The sequence below is a fragment of the Protopterus annectens genome, chromosome 5.part0, assembly GCF_019279795.1.
Source record: "Protopterus annectens isolate FY-2018-M chromosome 5.part0, PAN1.0, whole genome shotgun sequence".
Classification (NCBI taxonomy): Eukaryota; Metazoa; Chordata; order Ceratodontiformes; family Protopteridae; genus Protopterus; species Protopterus annectens.
This window is the reverse complement of record NC_056735.1, coordinates 317,548,064-317,564,250: the sequence shown is the minus strand read 5'-3', so window position 1 is coordinate 317,564,250 and position 16,187 is coordinate 317,548,064. Positions and strand designations below refer to the sequence as shown.

The following is a 16,187-nucleotide window of genomic DNA, read 5'->3' as shown; positions in this document are numbered from 1 at the left end:
ACTGAGAAGAGAAAGTACTTGCTTTTGGGCCTCTACCCACTGTTTTTTTTTGGGGGGGGGGGTGTCTGGACATCCGCTTGGGGTTGGCAGTGAGTGGAAGTAGAATCTGTATACCTGGGATACAATGTTCAAAGCCCATCTATCCTAGGTGATGTACTCCCAGTTTTTACATGCAGGGCAAGCTTTCCTCCTAAGGGTGCAAGTACTTGGGGAAGGTTTGGTGGAGTTAAGGATAAGTTACTGCAAGATTTTACCATAGGATGGTGGCTTACTACTCCCTGTTTTAGAGGTGGGAGCACTCCATTGCTTACATCTGTGCATACCCTGAGACTGTAATCTTGGTGGTCTGCAGCCCCTGGGTTTGGACTGAAGGTCTGGGAGGGACTGGAAAGGACCAGTTGTTAGAAGGCCAATGCCTGCTGAATCTAGGTGGCTGTACCTGTAGGAAATCTAACCGTTTGCATGGATTTAGCTTTTTCTCCATCTTTTTTAGGGTGACTTCTGCTTTACTGCTAAACTGGTGTTCTTGGTTTAATGGTGCATCTAGTAATTTTGATTTGACATGGTCTGGCAAGGTTTGTTCCTTAAGCCAAGCATGCCTTCTAAGAACAGACCCAGTGACAGCAGCCCTGCAAGATGCTTCTAAGACATCAAAACCACATTGCAATGTATGTTTTCCAACTTGGTTAGCAGAATGCATTAACTCTTGTAAATCTTTATGTTCTGTACAATCAGGAATCAACATAATTTTCGGTTTAATTAGCTCCATAATATGTTGCTGATACTTTAACATATGAAATTGGCAATTTAAAGCCCTGATGGCATGAGTAGCAGAGGTGTATACCTTCTTACCCCATCTGTCTAAAGCCTTAGAGTCCCTGTCCGAAGGGGTAGGGTTTTTGGCTGTTGTAGCCTTAATGCCTTTAGGTCCCTGGGAAATGGTCTCTGGATCTGTAGTAGGATTCTTAAAGAGGAATTTGTGGGAGTCAGGTACTCTGTAGTACCTGTCAGGTTTTCTGGGAGCTGGAGGCAAAGTATCAGGAGTAAGGATGGATTCCAAGAAGATTTCAACAATTTCCAGAACAGGAGGTATAGCTAGAGGCCTATGCTGAGGCAAGTTTAAAAATTCCCTGAGTCTCTTTTTGGACTGTGGGTAGTCTTGGCACTCCCAGCGGAAATGCTCTCTAAGGGTATGCAGGGTTTCACCAAAAGAAAAATCTTCTGGTGGGGAAGCAGAGGGAATGGAATCCTCTGCATCAGAATCCTCATAGGTACATAAGGGTATGTCCTGGTAATCAGAAGGATCAGAGTCAACAGACTCAAGATCTGAAGAATCAGAAGGAAAATCAGTTCTTGGTCTGAGGGGGAAGGCTGGCTTCCCCTAATTAAAGTAATAAGATCTACAGCCATTCTAAGCACTTGTTTCTGAGGCATGTGGGCCTGAGAATGCGCTTTGGTGGTCGGTTTCCTAGGTGTAGTGCGAACTCTGGGTCTGAGAAATTCGGTATTTTTGGTTTGAAATGAAGTTGCCGGTTTAATATGAAAATCTGAAGGCCTGAATACACCCTCAGAAGCCGGTGCCTGCACAGCGGCTCCGGACGCATCCAAGGTAGAGACATCTGCGGGTTCCCATAGTCGAAGAGGCATCTCGCGCCATACCGGACTCTGAATGGGTGTCAGTAGAGGCCTGCGAATCTGTAGAAGCTGGTATCAGGGGCTGCGAAAGTGCTTCACTGATTACCAGCGGACTAGCTTAACGGAAGCGTCGTCGGCAGTTTTGGACCTATGCGTCTGTCTTTATCCTTACTTTTTTTGGAAGATCGGTAGTCTGATGACTTATAGAAGCCATTTCAGAATACAAAGAATGAGAGCGAAAGAATTTAGTGACAAAAATAGCACAACGATGAATAGTTTGGGTATTGAACAAGGCACAATAGAGACGGTGAGGAATGTCGTGGTCTGGTCCTAAACAGGCGACACAGTAAGAATGAAAATCTCTGAGGTATTTGCTTTCCATAGGCATGACTATTAATTTTTTTGGACATTGGTTAGAGCAAGAAAAAAGGATCCCCAATGGGGTACTTATCTTTTATAAGACTTCAGGTATGAAATTCAAAAAAAAAAACGAAAATTTTAGGTAGCGGCTGACCGGCACTTATGAATTGCTTCTGCTTCAGACACGGCACAGCAAGAAAAGCTGATGTAATGGCGCTGGCTGCTTATTTTATACCTCTGACAACCTGACGTCATCGAAGAAGCGACAGCATCCGACGCAGAAATCCCAAGACTCTGGTATTCACGCTGCCTGAGGGCTACCTGCAGGCAGATATCCCAAATGTGATGACTGCAATAGTGAAACACGAAGAGCATCTGCACTTGATGGACTGCTTGGTCACCTGAAAAGCAGTAGAGAGCAGGGCAGAGAGCTGGGACTTGGCAGGAAAATCTGGCACATCTGGCATTAATGTAGGTGCCTTGGACAGGGTATCTAGCACAAACTTGGCCATCTGGGTTTGATAGTTAATAGCTCTAATGGCTAGTGTGGAAGAGGTATACATTTTCTTCCCCTGTCTATTCATGAATTTGCTATCCTTACCTGTAGGGTCTGCAGGAGGGTTCTTGAACAAGAACTGTGCATCCTGGGGGACCTTATAAAATCTATCAAGATGTTTTGATGCTGCGGGCAGAGAATCTGGTGTCTGAGATGCAAGCCTGAAAAGCATCATGAAAGGCTGGAAGCAGAGGAGGGACTGCATATGGAGAAGGCTGGTCCACCTGCAGCAGTTCAAAATACCTTTTATTAGTCTCAGAAACATCAGAGAGCTGCCATTTAATATGCTCTTTCATAAATGTAATGGTGTCCCCAAAGGAGAACTCTTCCCCAGGAGAATCGGGACTAATGGTGTCCTCCTCATTAGGAGTAGTAAAGTCCTTGGGGGACTCAATTTGAGAAAAGTAAGTCAAGGGATTCAGCAGAAGAGTTCTTCCTCTGACTCCTCTAAGGTCTGCACAGGAGGTAGGGTTGGTTGGGGCACCTGATACTGCAGGGCCTGGAAGGCTCTGAATAAGCTCTGGGAAAAGGCTTCTTATTCAGGTGCTGGTTCTGTAAAGTACAGTTGTATACACTTACCATAAATGTAGATGTTCGAGTGTATTCACTGTTGCAGTCATTACACTTGGGCTATCCTGCTGGTAGGCTACCCTCAGTCGGCCTGAATTCCAAAGTCTAGGTCCGGCGTCGGCTGCTGTCGCCTCTTCCCTGACGTCAGTGCGCCAGGGGCATAAAAGATGCAGCAGATGCCATTTTCTTCAGTTTTTCTTGCCCCAGATGTCAGGTGCCCCAAAAGGGAAGGCTAAAAAAATGCCAACAAACATTCATGCACCAAAATATATTATACCTTCATCTACAAGCAAATACACCACATAGGTTGTATAGATTAGAGAAGTGCAGCTAAGTTCCAGCAAAAAGAGATGGGGGATGGTGGGTGGGTAACCTGGACTGCAACAGTGAACACACACTAACATCTACATTTATGGTAAGTGTACACAACTGTACTATGTTCTTCATGTTTTACTGCTGCAGTCATTACACTTGAGTTGAATCCCAAAGCTATGGTTGGGAGGCTGGAGCTAAATAGCATTAGGAGCAGCTATGAGGCCCTGCAGAACTGCAGTGGCAAAGCCTGCCCTGGATTTAGAGTAGAGTGGGTAAATGATAGTGCTTTGTAAAGGTGTGCACTGAACTCCAGGTAGCAGCCTCTAAAATGTCTTTGGTTGGTACTCCCCTGAGGAAGGCTGCAGAAGTGGCTGCTGCTCTGGTTGAATGTGGCCTAATGCCCTTATGCACTGGCTTGCCATGTTGTGAATAGCAGAAACAAATGCAGTGACCTATCCACTTTTGAAATAGTCTGCTTTGAGATATTTCCTTGTGATCCTGCAGCATATGCCACTAGTAGTTGCTCAGTCTTTCTTGAAAGCTTTGGTTCTGTTCAAGTAGAAGCGTAGCTGTCTGTGTATGTCCAAAGAATGCAGAATTCCCTCCCCCTTATTCTGTGGGTTTGGATAAAAAGTAGGCAGATGAACAGTTTGGTTAAGTAAGGGCCACACTGGACACTATCTTAGGCATAAATGTCGAGTTTGTCCTCAGAGAAACCCTGTCTGGATAAAAAAATGATAAAAGGTTCCACAGCCATGAGTGTCTGTAGCTCTGAGACTCGTCTTGCAGTGGTTATTGCTAGGAGCAGAGCTGTTTTCCGATATAAAAGCTTTATATCAGCTGTAGCGGCTGGCTCAAAAGGGGGCAGAGTGAGTTTTTCCAAAACATAATTGAGGTCCCATGCAGGTATTGGTGATCTCCTTGGAGGCCTTAAGATTTTGGCTCCTCTGAGGTATTGCCTTAAAGGATGAGAAAATATTGGTGGCTCTGTATTGTAATGAGCCGAAATGGCAGATGCATGAATTTTAATTGATGAAAAGGATAGGCCTTTGTCCAGCATCTCAGTTAAGTATTGCAAAATCTGAGGAATATTTGGTACTGCTGTGTCAATTTCTTGTGCCTGGTTCCAGGCACAGAATCTCTTCATTTTCCAGCATAAGATTTTCTAGCACTAGGCCTCCTGGCCTCCAAAATGACATCCATCACCGCTTTAGTGAGAGGTGCATTTTGTATGACTACATTATCCACCATGCTGCCAGATTTAAGGTCTTGAGTTGGCTGTGCAGGATCCAATTGTTTTGTTGGGACAGTAGGTGAGGTATTTCAGGTAAGGTCCAGGCTGGGCATTGAGATAAGTCCCTTAGGATTGGATACCAGTGCTGGCGGGGTCAGTATGGGGCAATCGGTATCATTTTAGGCTTCTCTTGTCTGACCTTTAGGAGTACCTTGGGGAGGAAAGGCATATACTTTTAAGTTTTTTCAGCTGTAAGATAGGGCATCCACTTTCCATGCTTGTCTGTGATAAGTCCTTGTGCAGAATCTCTTTAGTTGGCAGTTGTGAGGAGAGGCAAATAGGTCTATGTCCGGGTATCCCCATTACTTTGTTATGTTGAAGACTTGTGGATCCAATTTCCACTTGTGGGGATCCATGAGGTTTCTGCTTAGTTCGTCTGCCACAGTATTTATCTTTCCTGGCAGGAATTGTGCCTGCAGATGTACTTGGCAAGTCAATGCTGTGTCCCACAAAGTCATGGCTAGTCTGCAGAGGGGGTTAGAATGAGTGCCTCCCTGCTTGTTTATATACCACATGACCATGGTATTGGACTGTCTATCAGTAATTGTCCTGGACAAAGTAGGTCCTTGAGGGCTGAAAGAGCATTCTGAACAGCTAGCATCTCTTTTTGATTGATATGTAGATGCATTTGGTTAGCGGACCATGTGCCTTGAATACATCTTCCTGCCATGTGTGCCCCCCAGGCATAATCTAATGCATTCGTTGTCAATGTCTGCCTGGCTGGGGGTAAGGTGAATGGCTGCCTCTTGTTCTGGTGACAGGCCCTCGCCCACCATCGAAACTCCTGTTGCAGGCAGGGAATCGGAGTAATTACTGTTTCCAGGCTGCGGCAATGCTGAGTCCTAACACTTTTTAGGTACCACTGAAGTTTACTCATATGCAGGCTTGCATATGGAATTAGTAGAATGGAGGATGCCATGAAGCCCAAAGCCTGCAGAATTTGTCTTGCAGATAACTGGGCCTTTGTTGCCAAGAGTTTGAAATAGGTAGTCAGTTGCCTTTGTTTGTCTGGCGTGAAATAAGCCATCTGGGCAGCTGTATTTAAGCTTGCACCCAGGAATATTATATCTCTTGAGAGGGTACTAGTTTTGATTTCTGTTCGTTGACTGTGTACCCTAGGCATGGTAGTAATCTCTTTACAAACGCCAGATGCTGTAGTAGAATGTCCTTGTTCTCTGCTTGTATGAGGCAGTCGTCCAAGTAAGGATATATTTGTATTCCTCTGTCTGCAGAATGCAATTACTGGTGCCAGGCACTTTATGAAAACCCTGGGCGCAGTAGATAAGCCAAAGGGCAGTGCAGAGAATTGGTAGTGCATTGAGCCAGCTTTGAATCTGAGGTATCTTCTGCGTGTTTGTCTGATTGGGACATGCAGGTATGCCTCTTTTAGGTCTAAAGTCACAAGCCAAGCCTTCTTGCCCAGCATGGTCAGAAGCTACTATAAGGTCAACATTTTGAATTTTGGTATATCCAAATACGTGTTTGGAATGGATAGTATTGGTCTCCAGGCTTTGTCCTTTCTGGGTACCAAGAACAGTCTTGAATAAAATCCTTGTCCCTGCTCTTGTTCTGGTACTTGTTGAATGGCCCTCATGTCCATGAGGGATGAGACTTGTTTTTGTGCCTCTGCCCATTGTTTTTTGGTAGGTCTGGCCAACCGTTTGCCCTTGGCAGAGTATGAAAGTGAAACTTGTAGCCCTGTGACACTATGTCTAAGACCCATTTGTTCTGGGTTATTTGCCAATTTTGAGAAAAAAGTGCTAGTTTTCCCCCTAAAGGTGCTGCCAGAAGATAAGTGCTTGGCGCAGGCAGGGGGAAGTCATTGGGACTGTTTCCTGTAAGGCTGTGATTTGTCTTCTCCACTTTTGGAGGTAGAAGCACCCCACTGTTTAGACCTGTATGAACCTTGGGGCTGGGATCTGCCTCTTGGGCATCTGTGTCTGCCCCTTTGTGGTCTGTCTGACATTGGAAAGGACCAATTCTTTGTAGGCCAGTGTCTGCTAAATCTTGGAGGCTGTACCTGTGAGACAATCCTTGACTGTTTGCATAGATTTAGCTTTGTCCTCCATTTTCTTTAACACCTCTTCTACTTTACCAACAAACAAAGTATCATGCTGTAATGGAGCATCTAATAATTTTACTTTAACATGATCTGGTAAATTTTGTTCCTTTAACCAAGCATGCCTCCTAATGACAGAGCCCATGACAGTGGCCCTGCAGGAGGCCTCCAAAGAATCAAAACCACATTGCAAAGTATGCTTTCCAACTTGCTCAGCTGCATGCAATAAAATCCTGCATTTCTTTGTTTTCTGCACCTTCAGAATTTATCAACATTTTCTGTTTAAGCCGTGACATAATATATTGCTGATATTTGAGCATATGAAACTGACAATTTAAAGCCCTTAAAGCCAAGGTAGCAGAGGTGTAAATCTTTTTTCCCCATCTGTCTAATGCCCTAGAATCCCTGTCGGAGGGGGTAGGGTTTTTTGCCTTGACCCCTTTCGGACCCTGAGAAATAGTTTCTGGGTCAGCAGCAGGGTTTTTGTAAAGGAATTTATGTCAATCAGGCACCCTGTAGTACCTGTCCGGCTTAACAGGAGCTGATCTCCTAGTATTCGGTTTTCTGGCCTCCTGCAGGACTGTTAGCATGTCCTCACTGTAAAGATGTCTGTAAGGGATCAAGATTCTATCATCCACAGGATTAGGTTCAGAGATTCCAGGTGGGGATGGATTGGGGATCCCTTGTCCTGTGTGAGAAGGTCCACTGTGGGGTAATGTGTGATGATTGCCCCTAACTAAATGCAGAAGGAGGGGGAACCAATGCTATCTTGGCCAAAAGGTGGTCACCAACAAGATTTTTGGTTTGTCCCACTGGATTTTCAGTAGGATTTTTTTGAAGGAGTGCGAAGTGGGAGGGGGTGCATAGAGAAACATCCCCTTCCAAGAGACTGAAAAGACGCCCAATGGCCTTGCTAGGCGGCAGGGAAGCCTGGTACAAAATAGTGGCAGTTGTCAGTTCAGAGGGGAGGCAAACTGATATATTTGTGGTGTACCCCACGTGTGGACAATGTCCAGGAACACATCCCTGTGAAGCATCCATTCGTGGGATTGTGACATGGACCTGATGAGGGTGTCTGCCTGAATGTTCTGTGCTGAAGGGATATAAACTACCTGCAGGGAGATTCCTCGCTGGGCCGTCAGTTTCCAGGCTTGGAGTGCAATTCTGCATAGCAAGTAGGATTTTGCTCCCCCCGTTTGCTCATATACCATAGAATTGTAGTGTTGTCCGAGAACAGTTTAAGGGCCCTTCTTTCAGGATATGTAGAAAGCCCCTCAAGGCGAATAAGACTGCTCTCATTTCCCTGATGTTGATGTGCTCCCACCTGAAGGTGTCTGACCAGGTACCCTGCACTCTCAGGCTGTCTAAAGCAGCTCCCCAGACCAAATCTGAGGCATCTGTTTACATCTCCTGAACTGGGGGAAAGTCCCGGGTTGATTGTGATTTGCTCCAACCACCAGTTCTCCTTCCTCAGTCAGGGAAGAAAGGGAACATTAAAGTCCTAGGGGTGTGAATGTTGGGTCCATATTGACCTCAGTTTCCACTGCAATTTTCTCATGTGGAGTCTTGCCAACGGCAGCATTGGGATAGAGGAAGCCATATGACCCAGTAACCTGAGGTACTGTCTGGCTGTCATAGCAGTGGCGGGGAGGACACAGGACAGGTAACTACTTTAGGTTTTCCACCTTTTGGGGTAGAAGGAATGCTCTAATGGCAGCATCTGTCCTTATTCTACACCCCAGGAAAACTTGGGGGAGGGATTTAGGTTGGACTTGGGGTAACTGATGCTGAATCCCAGTGCCTGTAGAAATGAGAACTTTGTGCAGTTGGTGGTGAAGAGATGTGGAACATTTTGCCTTTGTCAGGAGGTCGTCCAGGTATGGAAATATTTGAATCCCTTGGACCCTACAATACGCAATAACTACAGCCAGACACTTGGCAAACACCCTTGGAGTTGTAGAGAGTCCAAAGGGCAAGGCAGAGAACTGAAAATGTGAGGAACCCACAGAAAAAACATAAGCATTTCCTGTAGTTGGGCCTTATAGGGATGTGTAGGTAGGCATCCTTTATGTCCAATGTGGCTAAAAATCTCTTCGGCATTACCAAGGGAAAATGGGTCTGTAGTGTAAGCATACGGAAGGAGGGTACTTGTAAGAAAAGGTTGGGGTGAGAGACATCCAAGACAGGTCCCCATGGTCCATCTTTCCTTGGTACTAGGAAGAGTCTGGAGTAAAAGCCCTTTCCCTGTTCTGTCATGGGAACGGGTTGTATGGATCCTTGAGAAAGGAAGGAGTCTATGACTGGATGAAATGGAAAACTGGTCTTTGGGAGGCTGTGGGATGCCTCTTCAAGAAGGAGGGATGATCCAGATTATGAAAATAACTCTTTTTGATAACGGGCAGGACCCACTTGTCTGTGGTAATGCTTTGCCAAGCTTGGAGACGGTGAGCGAGCCTTAGGGACAGAGGACTGGAGTTTGGGGGTGTGGACAGCAAAGGCAGGTAGTCGCAGACTACCTGCACTATCTTGAAACTGAGGTTTTTGGGCGGGAGTCTGAGCAGTCTTGGAAGGAGTCTGTTGCTTCTTGGTATGGGGGGGGTGGGTGGGTTGGAGCAGATTTTCTAATGAACTGGGTTTTGGTGGGGGTATTTTCTATGAAACTTGGGATGTGGGAGATGAACGAGTGTTTGGGGTCCTGGAGTTCCTTCCCCTTTTGTTGAAGGGTCTTGAATAGCTCAGCCACTTTAGCCCAAAAAGAGCAGAGTTATCCAGAGGAACGTCCAGGAGTTTGGTCCTAATATCAGGTAAGGGCTGTAGTCTTCACCATGAGTATTTTCTAAGAACTGAAGCAGAAAATGCTGATCTGGCAGAGGCTTCTGCAGCATCATAGCTGCATCTACCTGAAAGTCTTGGGACTTGAGAAGACAATGAGATGAGGTTAGATATTTGAGCCTTGGCAGGTGAATCAGGGAGGTCAGTCAAAAGTTTAGTGACCTCAGCCAAAATGGCCAAGGCATAAATGGACATGTGTCTGGTAATTTACTGCCCTAAAGGTCAAAGCAGCTGATGTGTAAACTTTTTACCAATGCGCTCCAATGTATGTGGGAAGGACAGAGGTGGAGGGAAGCAATCTGGATGGTTTATCTGCAGAGACTGAGTGCGCCAGTGTCTGCAACAGGGCATTTAATCAGGAATTTAGCCCCTTCAGGGACTTTATATAACAATCTGCCAGGCCTTCGAAGGGCAGGTGGTTGGGAATCTGGATTCACACAGGTTGCACTGAAAGCATCCAAGAAGGCTGGAAAAACTGGAGGAATGGCAGAAGGAGCAGGAGTATCCATGTGCAACAGCTCATATCATTTTTGGAGCTCGGACATTTCAGAGGAATCTCACTTAAAATATTCTCTCATTTTTGAGATAGTCTCACCCAAGCAGAGTCCTCCTCTGGGGAAGCATACTCCAGAGGGCAGGGCATCTGGGACACACAGGAAACAGAATCCTCCAAAGAGGAGTCTGAGGAATTTTCAGCTTCAGGTTGCACAGTGTCATCAACCTGAGGCCTGGGACTAAGGAAAGGAGGAAGAGCCGGTGAAGAAGCAGGCATAGCAGGGGTTAGGGCCATAAAAGCATTAAATAGGCTCTGGGAAAAGGCCTGTAGGCGTTCGGCCTGTTGGCTTTTCTGCAGGAAGGGAAGCCTGTTTAGTCTTGCTGCTTTTTTTTTTTTTTTTTTTTAGGGAAGGCCTAGTAAGTAAGAGCTAAGGCGGGCCTAGATTCTGTTTGATGGAAGCAGAGGAAGACCTCACCTGGACTGTAAAGAGATTAGGTTTCTCCTCGTTAATGGCAGTTTACTTCTACAAGACTTCCATGGAAGTGCTTTTTGCCCTAGGTTCTGTGGCCTCCCAAACAGTACCCACTATACCCATTTCAGCAAATTCCAAATGTTCCTCCAGGTTAATGTTGGCCACAGGCAGGACGTTGGGTGGAGGAGGTGCAGCAGCAGGTTCAGGCCTGGAAACTTTGCCCCTCTTTAGGTGGCGCTATGGTCTGACCAGATGGGCCCTCCATCGCTAGCACCAAGCGTTTAAGATGCTGGTTTTCTAGGTAAATATTAAGAGGTGTAAACAAATGCAGTGTGTCTTAGGTACGACGGCCTGACAGACTGCACAGGTTTGATGGTTGTGTGTATGGCCTTAGCAGAAAAGACAGAGCTCGTAGGCGTCTTAATGGGGGATCTGATGTCTGCACCTGGACTTTCCTTTCCTGGATGACAAACTTAAACAGGCATGCAGTGACCCAAAAGAAACAGAAAAAAACGACCTCAACTGGGTTCTTATCTTTTAATTTGAAGATCCAAAGGCAGGGACGGCAGAAGAGCAGACATATGACTGGCGGCAGAGAAGTTCTGGGTAAAGGTATACGCAGACGTCTCTTTTATGGCCTAAGCTCCCTCGGCCAATGTCAGACGTTCCATGTACCTAGGAGTGGCTACAAGCTTTTGTATACTGGCTGGATGTACGGGTAGCTAGCAGAGGATAACCCAAAGATGTGGAATATTGCAACATGAGAAAAGGAGGACATCAACACAGAGAAAGTACAAGGAGATGACCTCACAAAGCTGAAATCCAACCCAGAAACTCTTGCCAGAAATCCAGAATCTTGGTCCTTACACAACAACAGAGCTTCAAAGTGGTGCCTGGGTCTCGCTCCTCATACCACAGCTCCCTCGCTTTTAATATAAGCCAATAAAAAATACTTAACTCATGATAAACACAGACTTTAGTTTAAACCAAAACAGTCATCCCAAGCAATCTGAGCAAGAACATACAAAGAAATTGCTTCAATCAAAACAGATGAAAAAAATTTCTTCCACCATATTACTAACCATTGTTAATTTATCTACATTTCTATTATACATTGTATATTTCAAACTAGTTAAGGTTTGTCTTCTTACCGCCAGTGTTTTTCTACTCTACGACTCAGTGCAATTTTTTCTCCCACTTCTGTGCACACAGGGTTAGTAAGCACAATCTTTGCCAAGTCGGCCTTCACAGCACTTACTCTACCTCCAGTAGACAAAGAGCCTATATTCACCATTAGTACCTCATTCTTTGATAATTTTTGCACCTGCAAATAAAAGGAAAAAAAAGTTACATACTAGACCACACTATAATCATAATTTTCCTATACAGCTCTAAAAACTCATTAAGTGCACAAGCACTGCATCATCCTTTACTCTGTTCAGAAAGTAACTCTAATGTACGCACAGTTGCGTGTAAGGTGCTTAACAGCAAATGTCATAACATCTGGGCTTATCTGGCGATGTGATCTTTTCTACCCAGTGATTTTCATCAGCTGTGCTCATATCCCTATGAAGCCTATGCTGATCTTGTGCCAGGCATTTAACAGAACCTCATTTAGTGTGCAAGCTGCTTTTACATATGTAGCATCCCTTAAGAACCTTTTCTCATTCTTCTGGACCTCACTAAGATTTGTAGTTCACTAATTTTTGTATAGAAAAAAAATATTGTAATTACTGCAAAAAATCCATGTGTAATAGCCAAATAAAACAGTTACAATATTCTTAGGGTGATGGGGGTATCCTTACTGTTTTAGTGATCATTCTTCAAAGGAGAGAGTAAGCGTTCACTGTTGCATGCTTCATTCCTCCTGGGAGTTATTCACAGGAGCACCTGCCAGTCTGAATTCCAGACCTCTCCAGAAAGGAAACTAGATTCCTCTCCTAACCAGAGCATCAAACGACAGACTGCTGTATGACAGAGGAGCCCCTTCACTTTAATTGTTTTTGGCATGACCGCCACTAACAGGTGTGCCCCATCACTTTCTCTTTGAGTCAAGACCTTCTGGACTGGGATTGTCCAGGACACTGCTGGATGCACTTGGAGGAGGGTCCCTTGAATGACATAATGGAGCACTGACCTTACTTCAAGTAAAATTGTCCCACCACCTCTAGCCCCCTACACTCTCATGGGTGAGGATGAGAAGCTCTTAGTAAAAAGTGAGTAAGAGTGGGCGCAAACACAATACTACTTACTTGAACATTTACACATAGTTTATATACTCACACAGCAATAACAAAGCAGCACTGTGGTCATTGTAGGGACACTGTTGTAAAAGTGCTAAAGCAACAGATGACATCACAGCAGACCCTGGAGGACAGCTGGGGCAAAACCTGTCCTGCTTACTGACGGTCTAACTTGTAATGTCTAGAAAATGGGTATTGCACTCTATATGGCTACCTCACAGCTAACTATGAGCTGATTACTCAGGACTACTATGGCTGCTGCTGTACTAGTAGAGTACTCTATGACCAACTCCTCTAAGAGCCATCCACTTCTCCTGTAAAAAAAGCTGATGCAACTGGCTATCCATTTAGACACTGTCTGCTTAGAGACAGGCCCACCCTGTATGCCAACATAAATTAGACAGACACCCATTCAGAATGCCAAAATTCCCTCATTCTTTTTGGGTAAATTTAAGCCATCTATGACAGACAAAAGGTGCAAAATCCTTCCACCTTTGTTTTCTGGATTATGACAGAATATCTACTTTTATGTGGCGTGAGCTCACAGACATACTATTGTCCACCACACACTCACTAAGTATGGGAAGATACTAAAGTAGTATGCAAGAGGGCACAGATCTAGCGTTGCCAAGGATGTAAACCCTTCAGGACTACAGTGGGAAAGCATGCCCTGCTCCTGTAAAGGATGCTCAGTTTACAGTGCCCAACAAAGGTGGGAATGATAGTTGTTGCCTCACATATATTGTGTGGAAATATTCCTGAGGAAGGCTACCATGGTTAAAGCTGCCCTTGGGAGTACTCTGTAATCTAGCCATGTAATGATTTTCCATGGTGGTCATAATAAAATATAATGCATTCAATGACAATATGGGCATGCTTTGTTAGAAATAGGTCTTTCTTGTCCATTAGGCAGAAAGGATACACAGAATTGCTCACTCTGCCTAGGAACCTTAATTCTATACAAATAGAACCTTAAATTATGTACACACACCCAAGAAGTGTTCAAGATTTCCGTTCATTTGGGGATTTGGAAAGAATCGAAGCTGTCTGATTAAGTGCCACTTCCAAGACCATTTTAAGCATAAATGAAGGACTGGTCCTAAGGGTCCCTGTGATTGCAATTCTTCCAACGGACATGATTCCAGGAAATAAGCTTCAAAGCTGCAGAGACTAATGGTTCAATGGGAGGTAAAATTGCTATATAGAAGGCAAAGCAGTGAAAGCAACCTCTAATGGCAGGCAGAACGAAATGGCATATAAACCTAGCTCATCAAAAATTCTTATACTTTGTTACTCCCATTAAAATGTAATCTCCACTATTTGCATCAGAATGCCACATTACTGTATTATGTTTTCCATCAAATGCATTGTATTTTTTTCCTGAGCTGTGCACTGTATTTTGCATTTTATTATTGCTTTTGAATTGTGGACATTTATTATTCTGTTTTTGGGCCTCCATGGCTCATATTGTGCTGGAAAAGGGCCGCCAGACCAGTGTACTTACTGCAGCTAAATAGAAAACCAAAAAATGAGCACACCAGCAAAGCTGAGCAGAGACAAATGAGATTTTCTTCCAAACTTATTTCCAACCACCTTTAATATAAAAGGATAAGCGCTTTCGTGGGACTACCACTTCTTCAGATCCAAATAAAATTAATATAAAATCAAGCAATATATACAGATTAAAGTCACATGCCTCTAGTAATTAACAAATCAAATTTAGTGCCTCTTAATTAAAGCTGGTTTCAGTGGAACACTTCCATTTAAGCCCGGATCTCTATGGGCTTGTAAAGCTATGATCCATTTCACCTCTAAATTCTCTAAATAATTCCTCACATCACCTCTTCTCATACTGGTTCTAACCTGTTGAAGCACTCTAAAATAATAAAAAAAAACATTATGCCCTGTAGCATTTTGTATGTGCTGCTACAGCATTTGTATGAACATTATTCCTTATATTATTAAGATGTTCTAGGATCCTTTCCTTGAGCTGACTTGTTTTTCCTATTTAAAAACAATAACATTGTGTACAGATTGCCAAATATACTACTGTATTACTGTTGCAAGTGACAAATAACCTAGGCATAAACTTTCTCCCAGTATTGGGATGAATAAATGTTTGATCTTTCACAATAAAAGAACATGCTTTGCATTTCCTACAAGGGAATGTTCCTGTTCTTTTGCAGGGGTTCCAACCCCAAGCACTTAGAACCATAGCATAACATCCTCTTTAAATTCATATTATTTCTAAAAATAAAACTAGGGTCTTGCCCAACAATCTTTTTGACTTCTTTGTCAGCTAATAGGATGGGCCAGTTCTTTCTATGTCACAAATCTGATAAATGTTGATGGAATAAGTAAAAAGCATTTTATGTTTTTTTACCAATAGGCTTAGAGAGTTTCTAAATTGATTGCTGTCATCTCTATGCTTACTTGAAAAATACGGGGCCCCTCTGTTATCCCTATAAGAATCTATTTCTGTGTGAACATTATCTATTAATGTCTTGGGGTAGCCCCTATTCGAAAGATCCTGCAAGAAAACTCCAATTGACTCGCTCATTTCTGTGTTATTGGTATTGAGATAGGAAAGCCTTAAGACTGTCCTTTAACGATGCTGGAGAAAATGTGTGTGGGGGGGTGCATATTAGATTTATGTAATAAATTATTTTTCCAACATGTTTTCTTAAACAACTTGGTATCTAGTCCACCTTCTTTATTCTTACAGTATTCAAAAAATCTATAGTAGTCCGAGACCACTGCATAGTAAATGTGAGAACACTTGTGGTAGTCTTTAAATATGAAATAAAGTCATTCAACTGTACAACACTCCCCTTCCACAGCAAAAAAAATATGGTCTACAAATCTCCCGTGATAAATCATGTTCTGCTTGTAGACACCAGTGCTCAGTATATGCTCTTCCTCCCATTGTGCCAACACCAAATTAGCATGCGTGTTGGCACATGGGGTACCCATAGCTACCCCTTGTTTTTGTACAAAGGAACTTTCCCCAAACAGAAATATACGACTCAAGATTAATTCTAATAATGTGCAAATCACAGTTACTGTGTTATGATTATATTGACTATGATGAGTCAAACAGTATGACAGAGTCTATCCCTTCTAAGTTCAGGATCACTGTAAATAAAGTTTTGATGTGAAAAGTAACTAACAATGTTTCAGACAAATCCATTTTTTCTGTAAATCAATGTGGATAAAAAATGTTGTGCACTCAATGGGTTGCCTAAGATCCACAAAACCTTAGAGAAGCCTCCTATGCGACCAATAGTTTCAGGACGAGGTTGGGCTACTAAGCCATTGTAACAATATGTTGAAAATATACTCAAACCATTGTTAG

The 16,187-nt window shown here is 43.7% G+C and overlaps 1 protein-coding gene across 1 annotated transcript in view; it reads right to left on the bottom strand.

Annotated features, from left to right (window-relative positions):
- EIF2S3 (eukaryotic translation initiation factor 2 subunit gamma) overlaps positions 1-16,187 on the bottom strand; it is a 1,527,509-nt gene that overhangs the window by 97,686 nt on the left and 1,413,636 nt on the right. Inside the window, exon 13 of the mRNA XM_044071831.1 lies at positions 11,741-11,913. Within this exon, the coding sequence (XP_043927766.1) occupies positions 11,741-11,913 (173 nt within the window). The remainder of the gene's footprint in view (positions 1-11,740; positions 11,914-16,187) is intronic.